The 25,329-nt window shown below is 42.4% G+C and overlaps 1 protein-coding gene across 1 annotated transcript in view; it reads right to left on the bottom strand.

The window, feature by feature from the left end:
- Positions 1 to 22,644, bottom strand: part of LOC126095533 (protein O-mannosyl-transferase TMTC1-like) — a 337,583-nt gene extending 314,939 nt beyond the window's left edge. The window contains exon 1 of the mRNA XM_049910315.1: positions 22,390 to 22,644. Within this exon, the coding sequence (XP_049766272.1) occupies positions 22,390 to 22,644 (255 nt within the window). The remainder of the gene's footprint in view (positions 1 to 22,389) is intronic.
- Between the last annotated feature and the right edge of the window lie 2,685 nt (positions 22,645 to 25,329).

Below are 25,329 nucleotides of genomic sequence, written 5' to 3' on the forward strand. Positions count from 1 at the left end.
ATGTAATTCGATTTAGACTATCAAATCTAGTCGCTATTGCGAAAAATCAACTGGAATGCAAAACTCTCTAGTAACAAAGATTTTGTTCGTTTCTAAGACATCTTAACACAACGAAATAAAAAATTTTCTACTTACGCAGTATTCAATTGGGGAATCAATGTGTACTAATAAAATTACTACAACATTCAGTGTTTTCTGTTCATAAAATATCGATTGTATCATGTAAGTGCAAGCTTATGTCCGTCAGAACCAAATTGCTTAATCATTCTCATCTTCTGAATAGTTTTTGTCTTCAGATCGAGTGTCTCTCAGATGCAGTCTATCCTTCCCAAACACAACTGAATCTTTGTTTTTAAAAACGTTATTTAGTTCACCAAAACTTTAGTACCGAATGTCATCTGATTATATGCTAAGATTGCAGGCAGATTAACGATTCGTAAAATCCCTTTCGAAAACGGTAACCTGTTAGAAAACAATTTACGTTGCCATTTTCTACGAGATATTGCCTTATTTACATTCAAATATAGACTGAACGAGCATCGGCAATGTTTATTAACGTTAAAATAAAAAAAATACAGTCGAATGCAATGTAAGGTAGTTTTTCACAACCGTTAATTTCCAGGAAGTATGTGATACTAAAGAACTAAACATAATGTGCATAGCGATGCGATGAAAATATTTCATTATACAAACCGAAGATTCCTTCAACATCCGTTAAACCGTTTGTAATTACCTGACAGTCAAACGTTCAACTTAAATGCAAAATAACTAACAGTTATTTTACAGAGGCTTTCTGCAGGCGGTGCTCTCTCTTTGTCTCTAAAATAATTGAAACATCTTCAAACCACTATAATCAGTTGTTTTTTATTGTTTTCAGTCTTGAACAAGGTGACAGGTATAACCAACATAATAAGGAAGGATGGTTTCTTGACATCAAATGTAAGGACGAACCCTGGAGTCCATATCAGACGTCATTGTTTTATAATATACTCGAAGTTTATTATTTATTTCGAATTCACTTTGTTATAGGATTCATGCTGCTAAAGTCGACTGCTTACTAATTTTACCTACAGAATTCTCAGCCAACTTATGAAACACAAAAGACAATATGGTAAACTATAATTCCGCACTGAACAGAATGTCACAGGAGATTAGTTACCTTTAAGAAAATGACAGCGTAGCATGAAAAGACATTATAGGGACACATACATAAAATATGGAGACGAACGAAAAATGTACACCGCAAGGTGACGACATGAATCAGGATAAGTAGTATGATGTATGAATTGATGAGTCCAATATGCTTGGGGATATTGAATTTACTTTTACGTTTACAAATAAACAGTCTAATTTTACGTTACATTGTGTTGATTACTTCGAAGTTTGTGTCCAGTATCTATTGTGTTTGGAATGTGGGGATAACTGAGTGTCCATATGTCTCGTTATGCACTGACGCCTAGTCACCTATCTTTATATATCCCTTATGCAGGCCGTAGTACAAACGTAGAAAATTTCGTAGGTATTCTTTCTCAAGTAAGAGTTCCAACGTTATTCCTTTAAATCAGCACTTCTTTTCTTCTAAAGTTTTCAGTTAATGCTTATCTCATTTTCGGACGTACTGAACAGAGCTTTCATGGCTTAGAAATTATCTATAATATGAAACAAACTCAAGAAGTCCACGTCGGCGTGACACCATAAAATGCGATCTTTGCATTGATGCGTATAAACAGTTCGGCTTGCTGAGCGTGTTTGAGATTGAAGCTGCTTTCTGAGTCGTTGTAGCCAATGATGATGTCTTCAGCATCCGAAGACGAAATGTCAGGGAAATATGCCTTCGAGCAAGGCAAAGTACGCGTAAGACAAACTCCATCAACGACAATTCTGAATGCTTGGTGCTCCGCAACTTGTAAATATTTGATACAGGGCCTCTCCTACACGCAGTGAGCTGCACCTAAGAAGTGTAATAGGTAAAGAAGGACAATTCTGAATGCTTGGTTCTTCGTACCTTTGGGTTGTGTATCCATATCGTCAGCTTATGAAAGACCGCCCAATCATTATATGTTCTCTATCAACACCGCAATAGATTTCTCTAATTAATTTTATACGTATTTACAGAAAGTAGTTGGATGCTTAATATTAAATAATGCTATATTAATTAAGTAAGTGTTATCTGATATATATTTGTAAGTTGCTTCTTACGCCATTTTATAAATTAATCCTTGAGTGTCGATGTTTAAAGCATTAATGTTTTAGGACCATTATTAATGAGCATTAATATATAGAATGAAATAATGAACCGTAAATCAGCAGGGTGACTTTCCAAGATCGAATATCCCCTGTATGTGGTAATGATTAAATGCTCGTTAAGTGTGTGTTTTTCCCTATATGAGAAAGTGAACCAGGTTAGGAATTGTAGACAAGGCATGTACACTTGTGCAGCGAAACTATCAGGAAGTACATACACAGCCAGACAAATTATTCGAACGTAAACATTCTTACCAGTTCTATGGTTTCTATACTTATGCAAAGAAAGTAGACAAAAATACAACGGGAATAAAATAAAGTTGAATGTTCTACCCAACATATAAACTCAACAAAATCACCTGGAACACACTTCCAGTTCCAGAATGAACGAGAATAAGTTGTTTACATCTGGACAAATGTACTCGTATAGCGAACAGCTAGCATCATCTTTTTTCTATGAATTATCACCGTTACTCTTTTGGAAATTGAATGCACATGTTTTTTTGGTGACTGCAGAGTCTATGTTTCCCCACTCTCTTTGAAGACGTTCTTCCAGATGGTCTTTAATTCTGATGTGATGTTTCCTATCACTGTCTTAGAATTAATTCCAGACGTTCTCTATAGGATTTAAACCTTGCTACTCCAAAGTGTGGGGAGTGTTGTATACTATCCAGAACCTCACAATTTCAACAGTATGCCTTGGATCGTTGTTATGCTGGATGTCATACTCATTTCCTAATTCCAGCCTCTCTGCACACTTCGTAACATCGTTTTCGAGACTGATCTTGTATTCAAACTTGCTCATGATCCTATCTAACCACACTGGTTCCCCAGTGCCTGATGAAGCCAAACCATCAAGTTGCTGCCTCCATGTTTACTGTAGATACCGTGTTCTTAGGTTATCTTTCTGTAATTGGTAGCCTCCACACTGTACCACGTCCATTACCCTTGTGTAAGCAGAAAGTGCCCTTCTCCGTCCAGAGAACGTGGTCTCAGAATTTTGTTGTTTACATCACAGACTAGTTAGCACATTCAACTTGCGTATTTTGACTGACACGACTGACATGGTCTCCTCCCAGGAACACGGGCACTGTAGCCTGTATTATTTAAGACCCATTCAGCTGTTCATGTGTGGACCATACTGTCAGAATATGGTTCAAGGCTTCCTTTCATTTCAGATGCCATCTCCCTTGGATTTTTCTTCAGACTTTTTATTATTTGCTTCCTGTCTGTATTAGTAAGCTTAGAAGGAGCGGCACGTTTCGTCTTATTCACAACACTATTAGCCGGCCGGAGTGGCCGTGCGGTTCTAGGCGCTGCAGTCTCGAACCGAGCGACCGCTACGGTCGCAGGTTCGAATCCTGCCTCGGGCATGGATGAGTGTGATGTCCTTAGGTTAGTTAGGTTTAATTAGTTCTAAGTTATAGGCGACTGATGACCTCAGAAGTTAAGTCGCATAGTGTTCAGAGCCATTTGAACCATTTTTTGAACAACACTATTAGTCTGTTTGAAGCGCTGAATGGTGCAGAACACCATAGTTCGGCTTCTGTCGAATGCACTGGCAATTTCGGAGGGCGATTTGTTTTGTTTGTACAGATTAATTACAACATTTCTCTCTTCAGCCGTTGTCTCCTTATCATTACGCCCAGCTTTACTTTTGAGCGCTTACAATTACATTACAGTAACGAGCGACTGTTGCGAGGAACATTAGGGATATAACTGACATAACAGCTGTGAGGTGGAGGCAAAAAGCATGCCTCAGAGCACGTGTCTCTCTATTCGTGTGGATGCGTTGGGAAACGTAGGGTGTTCTATAAGTGAGAGCGCGTGATAAATGTAGTACATACAGTGTGATAAATACACGAAATATCATATTTTAAGTATAGTTTCTGAGATAGACGATGGGAAAATTCATATATTTAAAAATTCAACGCTACTGAATAAATATTGCCTTGTTAATAATACATACATTGTATAGTATTATAGTATTTAAATACTTCTATCGGAATCTGTGTGCAACGCATGTCTTTTGAGAATCCGGCTGGTTGCTTCCAAATGACAGCAGTTGCCTAAATTCAATCGAAGCATCCACGAAGTTCGGCGCAGCCTCCACCGCGGCTTCTGATGACTGCGATTTTGTAGAAGTATTTGTGTTGTTTGTACTCAAATGTTTTTTATGCCAGAAAATCAATTCTTTAGACGATGACCGGTTTCAGTCCGTAGTGACCATCCTCAGATCTTTTTTACACCATGTCCTAAAGTGATAAGGCCATAATGGCATTGTCAAAACATAGAAATATAGTCAGCACAGCATCGTCACATAGACCATGTCGTAGTTGGTGTTATTTGTACTGTGTAATTACAATATTTGTCTCGTTGTCTTTATGCCTCCTTTCATGAGTACGCCAAAACAGCGAGCAATTATTGCGAGGGATAGTACGAATACATTTTATGTATGATGGGGGGCATGAATCACGAATCGCATTATGTGTCTCTCTCTTCTGGTCTGAGTATGTTCGAAACATTATGGCGTACTATAAATGGGACCGCAGTATAAATACAGCATCGATTACATGATAAATAAGTCAGTTAAGAGACTTGAAGTGTGGGAGGGGCGCTCAGTAGGTAATGCAACACTTTTTCTTCTGAAAGGAGATTTATTTCATTCAGAATTCCAATACAACGTTATTCTCCACTCTTTTGGCTACAAAACTCTATTTTTCACCATAATTTTCTTTCAATGCGACGGTCTTTTTACGCCACTTTACTGGGAGGGCCTGTATGATCGCATTGAGCCATCCTACTCGTCGACGTCGGAACAAAATCTCGCTGCATCAGCAACCTCCCCATCACCTTCGTACTGCTTCCCGCACACTGCATCCTTCACTGGGCCAAACAGATTGTAGTCGGGAGATCTGAGATCTGGGCTGTAGCGTGAATGAGGAAGAACGGTCTAACGAAGTTCTGTGAGCCTCTGTCTGTGGTGCGCAGACTTGCGTGCGACCTAACGGTGGCGTGGAGCAGGAAAAGTTCGTTTCCATTTTTGTGGCGACGAACACGCAAAGTTGTTTGTTCAGTTTCATGAAGGTAGCGCAATACACTTCAGAGTTGATGGTTGCACCATGACAGAGGACATCACTTTTGCTTGGATCGCACCTGCAATACGGTCGTCATTTTTAAAGCTACTTATAGGGCCGATTCCTGACTGAACTTAAAGAAAGCACAGCAGCTGAAGTGGGAATTTTCCACTATGTCCTACAACACGTCAACCGAAACTGGCCGAGAAAAAAAGTGTTGCTTGTTTATTATTCCTGAGACACAAAATGGTATCGCTTATACGTTTATAATTTCAACACTACTAAATAATATAGAATTTTTTATAATACGTACAATGTAAAGTACTGTAAGTTTCGAATACTTCTGTCGGCCTCCGCATATAAACGTCAGTCTTATTAGGTTTGCAAATGACAGCGCTGGCCTAGATTCAGTCAAAGCGGCCATGGAGTTCGACGCAGCCTCCGCTTCGACCACGACGGGTCGATGCCGCCGGACTCTCCAGAGTCGCCTGTCAAGAGGGAGACAGGTGTCTATCGCTCGTTAACAGCGCCTCCGCTCCTCTCGCGTCCCACACGCTGACGAGATCTCTGGCTGTGACAGCTTCCAGCGACATTGTGCTGCAGTCCCTAAACGCCCCCAACATTTCAGTTTGTGGCTCATGAGGCGTCGTGCTGTTCTCTTTCAATCATTTATACCTTTTTCGTTTCCAACCACGTGCCATCATGAGTTGGCTAAGGCACTCTTGTACAGCTGCGCCTGACAGGGCGGTAACCATTCAGAGTCGTGGGGACGTGATAAGTTTTCGTCGGTAGTATTTTTGCTGCAAGAAGAGACGTATCGGGGTACAGTTCTGAATCATTAGATATCGCCCTAATGTCCAGTGTTGTAGTCCTAATCTCTCCGACCACAAGTACTAATACATAGTGTAAACGATAAATGTTTACAATGTACGACAATGATGTTGCCTTCTGTCGGCAGATGGTGTAACTTTGGCATCTCTATTAGTCTTCTCTTCACGGAAACCAGTTCCGGGGGAGTTAAACGTCTCCCAGCGGCTTGGCCGACCTCCTCTCGGTCCTCTCGTTGCGGGTTCATTTTTGCTTGTTTGCGTATTGGGCACTGCCTCTTTAGTCATTGCCATTTGTTAAGTGTGATCCCCCACCATTTTGTGCTCTTTGACATCAAAATTTGACGTTCACTATTTCCTGACTGAGTGCGCCTTTTTTAACTGCTTGCGCTCCAGTGTATGTCTGCCGTCTGAGTTATCGCCCGCGTCGTACTTTTTATCCATCGTAATAGTATGGTGATGGACATTTAATCTTTGTTTTGAAACATCCACTGTCCCTACGGCGTATTTTATGGACCTTTCTTCCAGACGAAGCCCTCGTTTTTAGCTCTCTTTCCTTCCGTCGTTTGGGCTTCACGTGTAGTCGCTTTTAAATTATTTTCCTTATTAGTGTTCTAAGGTTCTGACACTGGCGCTTTTGACCTCAGTTGTTTCTGCGCGCAAATAAATAAAAAATAAAAAAGCAGTGGTGTAGACAACGTCTAGAGCAACACTAGTGGACTACAAAATCGAAAACATACCTCAAATTGGCCCATAAAAACAATAAAATCTACAGCACATACGCTTCGCACGAAATTTTCGGAAATCTCTCGTTCTGTTTCCACAGCCTATTAGTCATAGAGATAAAAATGAATAGGACCATTTTAATCTGAAATTTAATGTAGTTTACTTTTGGGATGAGTTTTTGCTAGAGACCATGGATTTCGAGTTATTAAAGACAATCTACAAAAGTGGCCTCCAAACGCACTCTCACCACCATATCACTCCCCCTCCCCCCCTCCCCCTCAACACCTAACACAATTCAAATATTAGCGACTACGCGAATTATAAGAGGCGATCAAATGGTTTCCGTTCAAAGGCCGTACATTCCAGAATCGGCGTACCAATCTGGCAAAAACGCAATGAGCTCTGAGGCATTATCCCAACCACGCACCACGTTGATTATACCACTTTGGTAAAACAGCGTCACCTGCTGCCTAGAGAAGTCTGTAACTGCCTGCTTCACATCCTCGTCCGACAGGAACCGCCAATCATTCGAGATTTTTTCTAAGGGACCGAAGCCGTGAAAACACGTATGGGGAAATCAAGACTATTGCGCCGTTCATGGATTGTCTTCCACTTAAATAGGCGTAATTGCCGCGTTACGGCTAATGGGATCCCAGATCGATCGGCGTCTTGTGTCGGATCGCGACAAGTACGGAACCTGGCGGATGATACCACAATGGCCGTCTTCCAATAAAATGTGAAATAACTTTGTTCTCCTTATTTCAAATGATTTTTCATCGCCAATTTAAAATTCCCGTTGTTTTCCTACTAACGGAGCTGTGGACGAAACACTATTTCTATTTATGGAAATCTTTCTGTGCAAAAAATGCAAGCCATAATATGTTAATTACCAGCATGTTACCATACACATCAATTATTAATTTACACACGGCCTGGAGACCTTCTCGTTTTGTATTTTTCAACTGTCATGAATCAGCTAACTAATATCGGTACCATCATTTTAACCGTTGTGGTGGTAGTTAACTTCAAATGGTTCAAGTGGCTCTGAGCACTATGGGACTTAACATCTATGGTCATCAGTCCCCTAGAACTTAGAACTACTTAAACCTAACTAACCTAAGGACAGCACACAACACCCAGCCATCACGAGGCAGAGAAAATCCCTGACCCCGTCGGGAATCGAACCCGCGAACCCGGGCGTGGGAAGCCAGAACGCTACCGCACGACCACGAGATGCGGGCGGTAGTTAAGTATCATGGTTATTCATCAATATACTTGAAGAGAGTTAGCCACAGGAGTGCTTTAGCGAAGCACTACAAGGTCGTAATTGGAGCCCAACTGACCTGTAAGAATATTTAAAAGTTTCTCGGCCATTAAACAGAGAACAAAGGTGAAAACAGCACTACGCGACGAAGATACTGAGTACAACTACGATCAGGTACATCCACGGATCGTCTGTTGTGGAGCCATAGCGCAACTTTGCCATGATGTCAGTACGGAGATGATGATGCGCTAGTTGTCCCAGTGTGAGATTTATTTAATCATATAAAAATTTAAGTATTGAAATTTTAATTTGAAAAACTGATGTGGTACAGTCTAAATATTCAAGTTCCTATGGCTTTAGGTGATAAGAAGAGGTCACGAGAATTACAAAGACTGGAGCTGATATGATTGTAGCTTCATGCCGTGTAGAAAGGAATAGTAGGGAAAAACGGACGACAGCTGAACGTTTTCAAATGTGCATTCCTATACTTGATAGCGATTTACAGTATAAAATTCCTAAAGGCAACCTACATTTTGACTAATACTGTTCCAGTGGCGCCAACGTGAACTGATGTTTGACTAAGAAGCTAGATGCAGTGCCTATCTTGAGAGTTTCAAACTAAATTTAATTAAGATTCTTTGTACGGGAAGTTGTTTTCGGCGTTTACTTTCGCAGCTGACGCTGTTAACTTTTAATAGGATCAAGTTCTGTTGCCGGATTTTGACCAAGTTTGCTCTCAGCAGCATCCGCTTAAACGCTCTCGTACATGATGTTCCTTGAATGTCGATCAACTCTCCGCTGCAGATTGATTGTGCGTGACTGAGCCCCATTCACAGTTTGAGAAGATTGGAAAAACGTTTTACGACGACTCACTGTTGGGACATGATACATAGGTCACGTAGCACTGTACTTTTTCTATTAGTGGGTTTGTTATTTTAGATTGATTCAGACTTGTCCAACTAATGTAACAAGAAGCTCGCTGTGGATCTAAACTAAAGAAAAACAAGTTTATTCCGCTACTCACCAACTGAAGCTTTGTAATGTTGCCGCCCAAGGAAATGGATTCCAGGAAAAGTGAGATAGGGAATCTAATCAGAAGGGCATCTGTATGTTAACAGTTCGCGAACAAACAACACGGTTTGCTAGCAGTGACGCCCTTAGCTTTGCCATTAGGTATTTCAAGCTGACATGATTTAGGATCTTCCGATTCTGTCTTTATGTCAGGTAAACTGATAGTGAGTAACATATTAACATCACGACCTGGGTAATTTTCCGTTCTTACTGTCCCATAGACAGTTGTTGGTTTCCAGTACGACTATTTTTTCTTTATTTATTTGGTGGTGAAAACTTTGGAGCGGGGGGGGGGGGGGGGGGCAGCCGCGTGTTGGCGGCGAATGTCGCGGTAGTAGCTGTTGCAAGCGTTCAAACGTGAATGCTAATTTCTTAAGGAAAATGATATTATCCAAAGCTCGGCCTTGAACTGTGTGATGCGGCTAACAAACTCGTTTCGACTCGGGCGCAACCAGTTCACATACTATAATGAAGTAAGTGACAACACTTAAGATAATGTGTGATTTTGCTTGATAATTATTCATTTCGTCATCAATGAACACTTCCGGGCTAAGTTGCCATGGTCGATCTGTAGAACTTCTTCTCCCTGACGTTTCGTTCTCGCCTACGGAGAACATCTTCCGAGGTGAGTCAACGACTGGCTGCTAGGAGTTTTTTTTTTTTTTCTTTATTGAATTTCAATTCCCCCCGAAGGGGGCGGGCTGGCAGCAGCTTAGTATGCCGCTCTTCAGCTTACAGATTTTGAGAGAAAGATCAAGAGAATAAATAATAAAAAACAGGCGATAAAATCGGAGACTTAAAGAGTAACATGGCGAAAAGAAATCGTGGAACTTAAAACAAACAACAGAGGGATGATGATGCTAATAAAATACATACGAAGCAGACAGGGAAAGCAATAGACAAACAATCAAAAAAACACGGCGACAGTCTGGATTCTGTTCGCAAAAGACATAAAATTCACACCTAGCGACAGCATGGTTTCTGTTCGCAACACGAGAAAGACAAACAACACTGAATAGTCACTGGAACACTGCACTAAAAAGTTGGCAAATGTGACATACCACAGTCGAGAGCAGGTGGGGGGGAAATTGGACAGAAGATGGGAAAACAAAAAAGGGGGGAAAGGAGAGTAAAAGCGAAGGGGGGAACCGGGAAAGGAGCTGATGGAGGATGAGGACCCATAAGAGGGGTGGGGGGCAGACGCGACAGGGAGTGGGATAGGCAGAGGAGGGGAATACAAAAGGACTTGGGGGGGGGGGAGAAGGGAGGGAGGGAGAGGTTTAGTGGGGAGAGAACAGGACGGAAGGGGGGAAGAGGGAGCCCAGGGAAAGGACAGAGGAAAGGAGGGGGAGGGAGGATCAGAGTTGATAGGAAGGATAAATGGAGGGAGAGAGGGCATCGTCTGGGAGGGGGAGTTGACGGAAGCGACCTTGGGAAAGGAGATGGAGGGTGTAGAGATGGAGGGTAGGGAGGACATAACGGTGAAGACGTGGCAGGGGGGCTGCTAGGAGCTGGGGCCGCCGCTTATATGGAGATCGTAGAGGGCGCCACCCCACGTCACGTGGCGTCGATGTGCAGCTATCTCTGGCTATCGTCTGTGCTCTCGATTGCAGGCAATCGATTGTCACGTGATTGATGCAACGTCGACCGCGAGAAATATTTTTCTGATTATTTGAAGAAACTGAATTTTTCAGCACTTTCCCGTTCTTGACTGTAAACGCGTTTACACATTCGTTCAGATGCTCTCATATTTCATGTGACTGTGAAATAAAATTTAATGTCGATATTGTTCAGTTGATCTTTAATACTCTTCTTGTTGTAACCAGGTGATAGCTGATATTTCGACAGGAGCACTCACTGTCATTTTCAAGGTACACATATAGCGAGGAAGCGCTGTGCAAGGGAATTTAAATCATCGGTTTGCCGAGAGTTTTCGGAAAGTTAACTTACACACACCCTCACACACACACACACACACACACACTCACACACACTGTACACACTAGTGCCACCACACGACCAGAGATAACCGACGTCAGTAGTTACCGATAGTGAATATTAATAACCAACAGGTGAGCAGCAATGGCTCTATCTTTTTTAAGTAAAAAGAGACAGCATTCCAAGCAGAGTTTACGAAAAATCCTCCATATCTGTTCATAAGTTGATCGCTAATTTAATTTTATCTGGTTCCTTAATAACACTATCGCTGCAGCTGGACGTGCATATCATAATCCACGTTTTATTATACCCCATTGAATGACCAGTGCCAGGGCAGTGCACTGCAATAGCAGATTTGCTCGGCTGTTATAAGCGTGCGTGACGCTTACGCTCTGTACAACGATCCTCCACGGGCCTGATGGTCTGACCAGTATGTCGCATTTCACAGTTGCAAGGAATACGATAGACACCCGCTTTACGCAAAGCAAGACCATCCTTTACGGACTCTAAAAGTGGCTTAATCTTACTTGGTGATCGATAAACACACTTTACATCCTATTCCCTATAAATACTAGCAATGCTATTGGAAATGCTTCGTACTTAAGGCGAAAAGGTCGTACACTTTGGTGCTACCTCGGTATTAATGTCACTCAACTTGTGCTCTGTTGATCGGTAATCCAACGAACGTCTGATCTTTAGCTACCCTGGCGAAAGGTGACTTTAAGACTGGCTAGCTCAGCTGACGAAAATTCAGGGTCTGAGATGCTGTGGGACCTGTGAATCAGAGTACGAAGTATGTCTTGAGGCTGAACCAGATGGTGATAACTATCTGCTTGCAGATACAAGGCGGTGTGGTTTAGCCTCCTTTACACGTACCGTAAACCTTCATACTCACCAACACGTCTACGGAGGTAAGGGAGACATCCATTTGCAGCTCTATCATGAAACGAACATTGGGATAAAATGACTGTAAATGTTTAAATCCTCACTACCGTGGCACCACACGACATACGTGTTGTCTTCATATCTGAAAGAACAGCCAGGTTTCAGTGCTGGCGATCCAAGGCACGTTCCTCGATGTCTTTAAGAGTGTCAAAGGACACTTTCTGTTTCAGCATATTATGCTCGTCTCGGTGAGTGAGGCCGCATTTAGCTTGGCAGGCGTTCATCGTTCCCCCGAAACTCTTCGTCAAAGAAGCCACAAAATCGTTATCATCTAATGTATCTTTCTCGATAGCTTATCATCCTAAATGCTTTCCGTAGCCAGGACAGCCTGCTGTTTCCTTGCCTTTTCACAGTTGCTTTACAGGTTAGTGGTAGCAGATATTAGGACAACGCAGTTCGTGTGGGGCTATTGCAACTCATCCGACTATAAAAAATTGTAGATGCAGGTCACATTCCCAGTACCAAAAGACATCTGACGACTGGGAACCGTTGGAAATGACCAACATTGTTCCTTAAATGCCTAGAGATAATCCAACGAAGTGTGGCAGTGGAAGAGATTTTTCAATAAACTGAGAGGCAATATGAAGTCTGAATGAGTAGTGGCAGCTTTCATCGTTGGTTTAATTATGTCTCACTTCCGATCAGTGACTAAAACTGAAGAGAGCTGATGTCTCACTGTGTATAGGAGAATGTGGCACAGTAGAGTTAAATGGGGTTACACACACAAGAAATTTGGTTACTATCCGACTTATTTCAAACGAGGCTCGTAAGAGATGGCTGACTGATATTCAGTGACCGACGTTCTGCCATGCTTCAGTGTCACGAATCTCATCGAGACGCCGAGCTGCCAGTGCCATCTGTCTAACAATTGTACGACATCTGTCCTCGGGAATATGTACAGTGAATATTTGCTGGAATTGTTCCTGGTTGCCAGGAGCGACTATTCACTAATCTCCCGCCGACTGCTCATGAGATGCTGAGCTGCGTGCACATAATAATTAATGTACAATAAAACTCCGATCCAGACGAAGTGACTCTGCGTCTTGCAGCACAGTCTATTTAACTATCTTTTTCAAAGGAACTGACGCATTAATCATGTATTTATTTGTTTCAAAGTACGTTGCTTGTTATTAACAGATTTTGCTTCATGTCATCTGTCACAAATTCTATAAATTTTGTGATGGTTCAGAGAGCCATCGTTGATACAGTTAATGGGACTCGATGGATACTACATAATTCGGCACCACATATGTGGATAGAAAACCAAAAAACACTGCATACTTTTTCACCCAGCGTTAGGTCAGTCAACTACAACCACGTGAATGAAGCTCAAATTGTACTCATTGATTCGCACTATAATTACAAAAGCGATATCTGATGCATTTGCAACTAATGAATCAGTCAGTATAACTGATCTGAAATCACCATCTGGTTCAGCCTCAAGACATACTTCGTACTCTGATTCACAGGCCCCACAGCATCTCAGACCCTGAATTTTCGTCAGCTGAGCTAGCCAGTCTTAAAGTCACCTTTCGCCAGGGTAGCTAAAGATCAGACGTTCGTTGGATTACCGATCAACAGAGCACAAGTTGAGTGACATTAATACTGAGGTAGCACCAAAGTGTACGACCTTTTCGCCTTAAGTACGAAGCATTTCCAATAGCATTGCTAGTATTTATAGGGAATAGGATGTAAAGTGTGTTTATCGATCACCAAGTAAGATTAAGCCACTTTTAGAGTCCGTAAAGGATGGTCTTGCTTTGCGTAAAGCGGGTGTCTATCGTATTCCTTGCAACTGTGAAATGCGACATACTGGTCAGACCATCAGGCCCGTGGAGGATCGTTGTACAGATCGTAAGCGTATAACAGCCGAGCAAATCTGCTATTGCAGTACACTGCCCTGGCACTGGTCATTCAATGGGGTATAATAAAACGTGGATTATGATATGCACGTCCAGCTGCAGCGATAGTGTTATTAAGGAACCAGATAAAATTACATTAGCGATCAACTTATGAACGGATATGGAGGATTTTTCGTAAACTCTGCTTGGAATACTGTCTCTTTTTACTTAAAAAAGATAGAGCCATTGCTGCTCACCTGTTGGTTATTGATATTCACTATCGGTAACTTCTGACGTCGGTTATCTCTGGTCGTGTGGTGGCACTAGTGTGTACAGTGTGTGTGTGTGTGTGTGTGTGTGTGTGTGTGTGTGTGTGTGTGTGAGTGTGTGTGTGTGTGTGTGTGTGTGTGTGAGGGTGTGTGTAAGTTAACTTTCCGAAAACTCTCGGCAAACCGATGATTTAAATTCCCTTGCACAGCGCTTCCTCGCTATATGTGTGCCTTGAAAATGACAGTGAGTGCTCCTGTCGAAATATCGGCTATCACCTGGTTACAACAAGAAGAGTATTAAAGATCAACTGAACAATATCGACATTAAATTTTATTTCACAGTCACATGAAATATGAGAGCTTCTGAACGAATGTGTAAACGCGTTTACAGTCAAGAACGGGAAAGTGCTGAAAAATTCAGTTTCTTCAAATAATCAGAAAAATATTTCTAGTTGAAGCGGTAGTAAAATTAATTAAATATACTAACGTGTGTAAGGGCAATTGCAAAAACTACCAGGTGGCAGAAACAGAAGTTTGGTATGTATTCTAATGACACAACTTGTAAAAGACATCTTTAAGTTTTAGAATAAAATTAATGGGTAGAAGTTACAGCCAGCTATGTCCTTTCTTATGCGTACACTTGGTTATTAATTGTACGACAATTTTCTAGATTGGCTTTCAACCTAAACTAGTAATAAATTAGAAATGAATGTGAGTGTAGTATCACTTATTTATATCTGTCCAGTCTATTGTCACGATGCTCCTACGAACAACCACGTAACCTTCGCACAATTCTTAGGTATATTTTCGACATCACTGTTTACAGACATTTATTATTCGCAATTGTCTCTCTAAAACAGCAGCAGCGATAGTAATGAAAGTGATATCATCGTAATAGTAATTCAAACTTTAATCTCATTCGGATGATATCTGGGTCTGCTTGCGTGCGGGAGCTGTGCAAATTTCCATGAGTTTGATCTGAGTGTTCCTCTAATTAGTCTTCTCCACCTTACACAGACGTGGTAATTAAGCCCCCACGAACTCTCCTTTGTGTTCCTTCTTTGTGTCACAGAGAACTGAACAAGCTGTCCTCAGCTGCAGTGCTCAAAAGCTCCCGCTCACCTAAAATAGATGTGCTTCTAGAATTTGAAGCAGTCTATCTGAAAGAAAGTTTATATAAATTATTAACACACACTGACCATTAGAAAGCAGAAGTAGTTTCATGTTACTGAACAGTAAGTTTTAACTTTTCTTCGCGGAAATTATCTTTCAAGTAAAATGTAAGAGTCTAGGCCATAATCCGAACATATTGAACTATTCTCTGGACTCCAATCGAGATATGTTGTAGCAGTCTTTAGGCAGATTATCACTAGAAGGATTTACAGCCTATCGGTGAACGTATTCTTACAGTGTAACCATGAACGTCACCTGTTAGACAGCGCTTTGGATCACTTGTAAGCACATTTCATAAGGAGTTTCAGCTTAGCGCTGTGGAAACTATAAAGAGATAATTACATGCAGAAGCTCATCTTCCAAGTCTAGTATATTACAAGCAAACAGTGCCCGCATAATGAACTATAGCTGCGCGGGATTAGCCGAGCGGTCTCAGGCGCAGCAGTCTGAGACTGTGCGGCTGCTCCCTGCGGAGGTTCGAGTCCTCCCTCGGGCATGGGTGTTAGGTTAAGTAGTGTGTAAGCTTAGGGACTGACGACCTTAGCAGTTAAGTCCCATAAGATTTCACACACATTTGAACATTTTTGAATGAACTATAGCAGTGTTGAATCAATGTACTCTGCTTGGAATATTTATACATAGAACGAAACTTTACTAAACGACGCTATCAAGAATGTAACACAATAAAATAAACGATTAAATATTTAAATGTACACATTATTCGAAATTTATCGAGTACCTATAAAAGTATGTCTATACGTCAGCTATATACGTCTTAAATTATTGCTGCAGGAAACAATTATGTACAGAGAAAATTAAACTGGAAATTTTATTAATCATTGAAATTTTAGATAGATTACAACGAAACGTATGTAATGAGCTACAGAGCTTGAACAACAAGTCAAAATATTGGTTTGCTAAGTTGTGACATGCCATCAACGGTGAGCCATAGACTTTTTTTTTCTTTCCGAGTCATCAGTCTTCTGAGAGGTTTGATGCAACCCGCCACGAATTCCTCTCTTGTTCCAACCTCTTCATCTCAGGGTAGCAGTTGCAACCTACGCCCTCAATTATTTGCTGGATGTATTTCTCTACAGTTTTTGGCCTCAACAGCCCCCTCTAGCCATCCCCTGAAGTCTTAACAGATGTTTTGTCATCCCGTTCCTTCTCCTTGTCAGTATTTTGCGTATATTCCTTTCCTCTCCGATTCTGCACAGAACCTCCTCATTCCTTACCTTATCTGTCCATCTAATTTCGACATTCGTCTGTAACACCACATCGCAAAACCTTCGATTCTCTTCTCTTCCGATTTTCCCACAGCCCATGTCTCACTACCACAGAGTGCTGCGCTCCAATAATACATTCTCAGAAATTTCTTCCTCAAATTAATGCCTGTGTTTGATACTAGCAGACTTCGGTTGGCCAGGAATGCCCTTTTTTCCGGTGCTAGTCTGGTTTTGATACCATCCTTGCTTCTTTCCGTCATCGATTATTTTGCTGCCTTGACTCCATCTACTTCGTGACCGTCATTCCTGAAGTCTAGTTTCTCGCTGTTCTCATTTCTGCTACTTCTCATTACTTTCGTCTTTCTTCGATTTACTCTTAATCCATGTTCTGTACTCATCAGACTCTTCGTTCCATTCAACAGATCATGTAATTCTTCTTCACATTCACTCAGGATAGCAATGTCATCAGTGAATCGTATCACTGATGTCCTTTCACCCGGAATTTTAACTCCACTCTTGAACCTATCTTTTATTTCCATCATTGTTTCTTCAATGTACAGACTGAACAGCACAGGCGAAAGACTACATCCTTGTCTTATACCCTTTTTAATTCGGGCACTAAGTATTTGATCGACCACTCTTATTATTCGCTCTCAACTCTTGTACGTATTGTATATACACCTATTTCCATATCTTACCATTATTTTTCTCAGAGTTTCGAACATCTTGCACCACTTTTTGCATTTTCGAACCCTTTTTTAGGTCGAAACATGCAACGAACGTGTCTTGATTTTCCTATAGCCTTGCTTAAATTGTCAACCGCAAAGTCTGAATTGCCTTACTGATGATTTCATCTTTCCTAAAGCCCAACTGATGGTCATCTAATTCATCTTCAATTTTCTTTTCCATTCTTCTGCATATTGTTCCCGTGAGCAGCTGGGATGCGTGAACTGTAAAGCTGACTGTGCGATAGTTATCGCACTTTCCAGCTCTTACACTGTTAGGAATTATATGGATGATATTTTCCCGAACGTCAGATGGTATGTCGCCAGTCTCATACACTCTACACATTTGGTTATTCTCCTGTATCTATTTAAATGTAGTCTGAGAAACTGCTTTATATAGCAACTATTTCTGTGATGTTGCACAACTTCCTTTTTTAATACCTGTACAACTGTTTTAAGTGTACATTAATTTGATAGCGCTATTTACGTACTGTATGCCTGATTGGCTGTTTCCGTTGTAATGCGATAAGCGGTGGGCGGAGCATCCAGTAGCCCCTCTGCTATAAGCAGCAGTTGACGTCCGTACATCGACGATACCGCTCCGTTTAGCACCAACGCCTGCCGTCAGAGCTACACCGTATTTTAATTTGGGTCAAATTTTATCTATCCATCATCAACTCTTAGTCTTAGATTTCTCTATGAAACAATTTTATACTTACATTTCAGTGCGTATGGTCTGAAGATGTTGCTATTTGACCAAAGCCGGTTACAATTTTTATAATTGCTCTATTTCGATGAAGACTATTTCAATTTCAAATTTAAAATATTCGATTACGATCGCTGTTTTAATCTCCATAAATATGCTTTAAAAATTACGATTTCCTTTCCTTTGCCACTCAAAAATGGAACAAGGGAACGACGGCTGTCTGTATGCCTCTAACTTCGTTTATCCTCGCGGCTATTGAGCGAAATATACAGTCGTGGCAGAAGAATAGTTCGGCAGTCATCTTCGAATGGCGCTTCTCTAAAATTTCGCAGTAGTTCTTCGTGAAAATAACGTTGACTTGCCTCAACAGTTTTCCATATAACTACGAAGCATCTCAGTAGTACCTGCGTGTTGGTCGAATCTACCAACACAAATCTGATAGCACGACACTGAATTGCTGCGATGTCTTGCTTTAATACGATCTGATTACGATCTCAAACAAGAATGGGCAGTACTCGAGAACTGGCTGCATTAGTGTTCTAAACGCTTTCTTTATTATCGTTCTACGTGCTCGTTCCTTTTGATATAGCTTTGCTTCGTTATATCTGTGTGAAGCAAGACCCCAATAATATTTCAAGATTGTAACAATACTGTTTGCTTTACTCATATGCATTAACTTACATTTGGCTACACTTAGAGCAAGATGTCTTTCGTTAAACCCAGTACAAATTCTCCCAATGTGGTCGTATATCCTTCTACAGTTGGTCAACGACGATAGTCTCCAGTATACAACAGCGTCATCAACAAGCAGTTGGGGATTCCCGCTCACCCTTCCCGACAAGCTATTTATGTGCAATATATAGAGAAAAAGAGTTGTCCTGTAACACTTCCCTTGCGCACTCTTGACGATAGTCTTGTCTCCAGCCCTTGCTGTCAGAAACAGCGTAATCGTTTTCTGTTACATAAAAAGTCTTCGAGCCACTCTCATAACTGGAAAGTTACTCCGCATGCTCGGATCTTCGTTAACAGTCTGTCGTGGGACACCGTGGCAAACGCTTTCTTCAAATCTAGGAATATGGAGGAGGAGGAGGAGATTACTGTTTAACGTCCCGTCGACAACGAGGTCATTAGAGACGGAGCACAAGCTCGGATTTGGGAAGGATGAGGAAGGATATCGGCCGTGCCCTTTCTAAGGAACCATCCCGGCATTTGCCTGAAGCGATTTAGGGAAGGCACGGAAAACCTAAATCAGGATGGCCGGACGCGGGATTGAACCGTATTCCTCCCGAATGCGAGTCCAGTGTGCTAACCACTGCGCCACCTCGCTCGGTAGGAATATGGAAGATAAAGAAGTTTGTTGTTTTCTAAGTGATAATTTAAATAGCAGCACCACCTCTTGCACGAGTAGTTAGAGACAAACGGATGTAGTACTGAAAGGGTATTTTAGGAGGAGTTTTTACTGTCATGACTTTAGGTTGGCATCACTGGAATAAGCTGAAAACAGCTGACGGATAGAAACTGTTTTGCTTATATCCTCAGTAGTGATTTTAATGATGACGTGTCCACTTAAAGCTTTCACGTTCGTAGAACAACGTTCAGTGATCCGTTTTATGATTTCCGAATACGAGAAACCTGCAAAATTAATTTCTCCTATGATTTTGCAGTTTGGTTAGAGTTGTTTGGACCGCGGAATTATTTTTAAGTGGATACGATTTAAAAACGGTCGATCATGAGTGACTGGCGAACAATGTGCTTGCCAGACAGTCCAAGTGTCAACTCCTTCGCTTGAAACCTGGACTGACGACAGTATTCATGAACACTGTTGTGTTACAGTTGAACATATATATCAAAACAGTTGCAATAAGTTCACAACTTTATCAGTAACGAGCTCAATTACAACAATAAAAGTTCAAAATGCGTTCCGAAAGAGTTAACGCGACAACACAAGGAAGTAAGAAAATTGGGAAATTTGTAGTAAGGTTTTATGCGGCCAAACTGCAGAGGTCATCGGTCCCTAGACTTACCCACTACTTAATCTAACTAACACTAAATTACGCTAAAGACAACATACACACCCATGCCCAGGGGAGGACTCGAATCTTTGACGAGGGGAGCCGCGCGCACCATGAGAAGGCGCCTGAGACCACGTGGCTACACCACCCGGCAAGGAGGTAAGAAATGGTTCAAATGGCTCTGAGCACTATGGGACTTAACTTCTGAGGTCATCAGTCCCCTAGAACGTAGAACTACTTAAACCTAACCAACCTAAGGACATCACACACGTCCATGCCCGAGGCAGGATTCGAACCTGCGACCGTAGCGGTCGCGCGATTCCAGACTGTAGCGCCTAGAACCGCTCGGCCACTTCGGCCGGCAAGGAGGTAAGACTCAAAGGAGTACAGACGTCAAAGAACGCTATGAAAGGGAAAGTAATCCTTCCCTACATAAGGTTTTATAGGCATGAAACTTGGGTTCGCCACTTTCATCCACAGTCCAAATGATAAAGCGTGTAATGGAAGTACATCATTTTACCTGGTCGAAAAAGGTTCAGAGCGCGAAGAGCAGCGAGAATAGTGATGTTGACGATATTTTTAGCGCACAATAAACGACGCCTATTATTCAGACGCATGATGAGCTAAGTGAAGCCAGATATGAGAGGAAAACATCCCGGATCTCAAAGGAAATTCTTGGTATTGTTATGCGACAAGGCTCGCCCTTTTAACGCCCCGATTTGTTTCTCTCGCATTTTCATTTGTTTGGTCCAAGGGGGCCCTAAGTTCAGTAACAAAGGAGCGGTCAAATAATTTATGGGAAAGTGACTCAAACAACAAGACAACGTCTTCGTTACGTCAGGTATAAGAAAACATGTTCACAGTTAGGACATGAGTATTAATATGGTTTTCGATTTTGTTGAAAGGTAATAAAAGTGTCTTTTGTAAAATATCTTCATCTACATCCACTTGTCTCCTCAATTAGTGAATGTCCGTCGTATTAGTGATCGTTTTCAGTTCGTGTTGCGAGAAAACGGGTTCATCGTTGAGTATGAACATCAAGAAGGTGCAAAAAGTTACACTACTGTCCATTAAAATTGCTACACCACCAAGATGACGTGCTACAGACGCGAAATTTAACCGACAGGAAGAAGATGCTGTGATATGCAAATGATTAGTTTCTCAGAGCAGTCACACAAGGTTGGCAGCGTTGGCGACACCAACAACGTGCTCACATGAGAAAAGTTTCCAACCGATTTCTCATACAAAAACGGCAATTGACCGGCGTTGCCTGGTGAAACGTTGTTGTGATGCCTCGTGTAAGGAGGAGAAATGCGTACCATCACGTTTCCGACTGTGATAAAGGTCGGATTGTTGCGGTTAATCGTATCCCGACATTGCTGCTCGCGTTGGTCGAGATCCAATGACTGTTAGTAGAATATAGAATCGGTGGGGGCAGGAGGGTAATACAGAACGCCGTGCTGGATCCCCCTCGTATCACTAGCAGTCGAGATGACAGGCATCTTATCCACATGGCTGTAACTGAATAACAAAACGCCATTTTTTCGGATTAATCCAAGTTATTTTTGCAGCATCATGATGGTCGCATCCGTGTTTGGCGACATCGCGATGAACGCACATTGGAAGCGTGTATTCGTCATCGCCATACTGGTGTATCACCCGGCGTGATGGTACAGGGTGCCATTGGTTACACGTCTCGGTCACCTCTTGTTCGCACTGATGGCACTATGAACAGTGGACGTTACATTTCAGATGTGTTACGACCTGTGGCTCTACCCTTCATTCGATCCCTGCGAAACCCTACATTTCAGCAGGATAATGCACGACCGTATTTGCAGGTCCTGTACGGGCCTTTCTGGATACAGAAAAGGTTCGATTGCTGCCCTGGCCAGCACATTCTCCAGATCTCTTACCAATTGATTCTCCAGATCTCTGGTCAATGGTGGCCGAGCAACTGGCTCGTCACAATACGCGATTCACAACTCTTGATGAACTGTGGTATCGTGTTGAAGCTGCATGGGCAGCTGTACATGTACACAGCGTCCAAGCTCTGTTTGACTCAATGCCTAGGCGTATCAAGGCCGTTATTACGGCCAGAGATGGTTGATCTGGGTACTGATTTCTCAGGATCTATGCACACAAATTGCGTGAAAATGTAATCACATATCCGTTCTAGTATAATATATTTGTCCAATGAATTCCCGTTTATCATCTGCATTTATTCTTGGTGTAGCAATTTTAATGGCCAGTAGTGTACTACGTAAGCTGAGAGTTCAAATAGAGCAGAGCGTGAGTTGTCGCACCAGAAAGCAGGGTAAAGCAGGGCATTCGCGTTTCGGACTCACCGCTTCCGTGTGCACGGGGTGCGCAGCGAAGATGACGCCGGCGAGGGCGGCGAAGGCGGGCGCCAGCCCCGCGACGGCGCAGCACGCTCGCGCGAACAGCAGCGAGGCGGCCGCGTGCAGCAGCACGTTGCTCGCGTGGAACCAGGCGGGCGCCGCGCCCACCAGCCAGTACGTCGCCCTGCACAGCGCAGGCCAAGGCACGGTGTTGACATCAGCGATCTCCCCGCTGCTCAGGGTTTCATCACATACAAACATACACCGAAGCGCCAAAGAAACTGGTGTAGGCATGCGTATTCAAATACAGATATATATAAACGGGCAGAAAACGGCGCTGCCGTTGGAAACACCTATATAAGACAAAAAGTGTCTGCCGCTGTTGTCAGATCGGTTACTGCTACTGCAACGGCAGGTTATCAAGATTTAAGTGAGTTTCAACGCTGTGTTATCGTCGGCGCATGAGCGACGGTACCCAGCGTGTCCGAGGTACCGATGAAGTGGGGATTTTTCCAGTCCGACCATCTCACGAGTGTACCGTGAATGTCAGGAATCCGAAAACAACATCAAATCTATGACATCGCTGCGGCCGAAAAAACATACTGCAGGAACAGGACCAACGACGACTGAAGGGTATCGTTCAATGTGACAGAAGTGCAACCCTTCCAAAAATTGCTGCAGTTTTCAATGCTGGGCCATCAACAAGTATCAGCGTGCGAACCATCCAACGAAATATCATCGATATGGGCTTTCGGAGCAGAAGGCCTGCTCGTGTACCCTTGTCTGCACGACACAAAGCTTTACGCCTCGCCAGGGCACGTCAACACCGACACTGGACTAATGATAACTGGAAACGTGTTGCCTGGTCAGAGGAGTCTCGTTTCAAATTATATCGAGCGGTTGGGCGTATACGGGTATGGAGACAACATCATGAATCCTTGTACCCGATATCTATGTAGACTACTGTTCAAGCTGGTGGAGGCCCTGTAATGGTGTGCGCCGTGTGCAGTGGATGATACGGGGCCCTTGATACGCCTAGATACGACTGTAACAGGTGACACGTACGTAAACATCCTGTCTGATCACCGCTTCCATTCATGGCCAATATGCATTCCGTCGGCCTTCAGCAATTCAAGCAGGACAATGCGCACCCCAAACGTCCACAATTGCTACAGAGTTGCTCCAGGAACACTGTTCTGAGTTGTAATACTTCTTGATTGATTGGTGACTCCATGGAGTGATCGCTTCTCAGTTTTGGTTACTGATTACTTGATACCTGTGTCTGAGTTTAATTTGTACACCACCGCACTGAAGTTGATCACTATGTGATTGAAAATCGATTTTTCTATCAATAAAACATCAATATTACGGCCAACGCTGACCTTCCTTTTAATTTATTCAAACACTTCTGTTGCCCACCATACCGCCCCAGACATGAACATTATTGAGTATATCTTAGACCCCTTGCAACTTGCTATTCAGAAGAGATTTCCACCCCGTCGTACTCTCACAGATTTATGGTCAGCCCTACACGATCCATGGTGTCAATTTTGCCCAACAGACATTATTCGAAACTATGCCACGTCGTGTGGCGTCACTTCTGCGTGCTCGCGGGGGCCCTACACGATATTAGGCAGGTGCGCCAGTTTCATTGGCTCTTCAATGAACATCTACATGGATACTCTACAAATCACACTTAAGAGCCTGGAAGAGGGTTTATTGAAACACATTCACAGTAACATTACACTCTCGAAGAGCTCGTAAAGAACCAACACCTGTATATTTCCAAGCGTGCTCTGATTTCTCTTATCGTATTATGATGATAGTTTCTTCCTATGTAGGTCGACGAAAGCAAAATATTTTCGCATTCGGAGGAGAAAATTGCCGATTGAAAGTTCGTGAGAAGATCCTGCCGCAAGGAGAAACGTCTTTGGTTTAATGATGTCCATCCCAAATCCTGTATCATGTCCATCACGCTTTCTGCCTTATTTCTCGATGATATAAAACGTGCTGCTCTTCTCTGAACTTTTCTCGATGTACTCCGTTAATCCAATCTGGTAAGGATCCCACACTGCACAACAGTAATCCAAAAGAGGACAGTAATCTAGTAGACCTATTGCATGTCCTAAGTGTTCTCTCGCACTCTTCATCATTTAGGAACAAGATAAAAATGTGTACTAAACGTGGCCTTCAAGATTCATACCTGAGGAGCTACGATCTCTTTTTCAGTAGAAAAGACCTGTTGCACACTACCGAAGATGAAATAGTGCCCATAGCAGTTAATGTTGGCATTTTAGAGACCATGATTACTCGACACATCTCCTTTGTTTTAGTCAATACTTCCTCCTACCAAAATAGAAGAGATGTGTTTCATATTGTCGAAGATGAAAAAATGCTCATACCTTTTAAGGTACTCATTTTAGAGCTCATATTTACTAGACTTGTTACTTTATTGGTTCAAAAGGCTCTGAGCACTATGGGACTTAACTTCTGAGGTCATCACTCCCCTAGAACTTACAACTACTTAAACCTAACTAACCTACCGATATCACATATCCATGCACGAGGCAGGACTCGAACCTGCGACCGTAGCGGTCGCGCGGTTCCAGACTGAAGCGCCTAGAACCGCTCGGCCACTCCGGTCGGCTTACTTTATTGTATAAGGAACCTGTCACTAAGGTTTGTTGGTCTTCCTTTGTGATATCCGGTATAACACACACAAGAATGCAAAAAGATTGCCATCTGTTAGATGACGAATAGTTCGGCTTTAGGAAAGGTAAAGGCAACACGGAGGCACTTTTGGCGTTGCGGTTGATGATGGAAGCAAGACTGAAGAACAGTCAACATACGTTCATAGTACTGGTCGACCTCGATAAAAGCTTTCGACCATGAAGCATGGTGTGAAATTTTCAGGATTCTGAGGAAAATAGAGGTAACCTATAGGGA

The sequence above is a fragment of the Schistocerca cancellata genome, chromosome 8 (genome assembly GCF_023864275.1).
Source record: "Schistocerca cancellata isolate TAMUIC-IGC-003103 chromosome 8, iqSchCanc2.1, whole genome shotgun sequence".
In the NCBI taxonomy this organism is placed as follows: domain Eukaryota; kingdom Metazoa; phylum Arthropoda; class Insecta; order Orthoptera; family Acrididae; genus Schistocerca; species Schistocerca cancellata.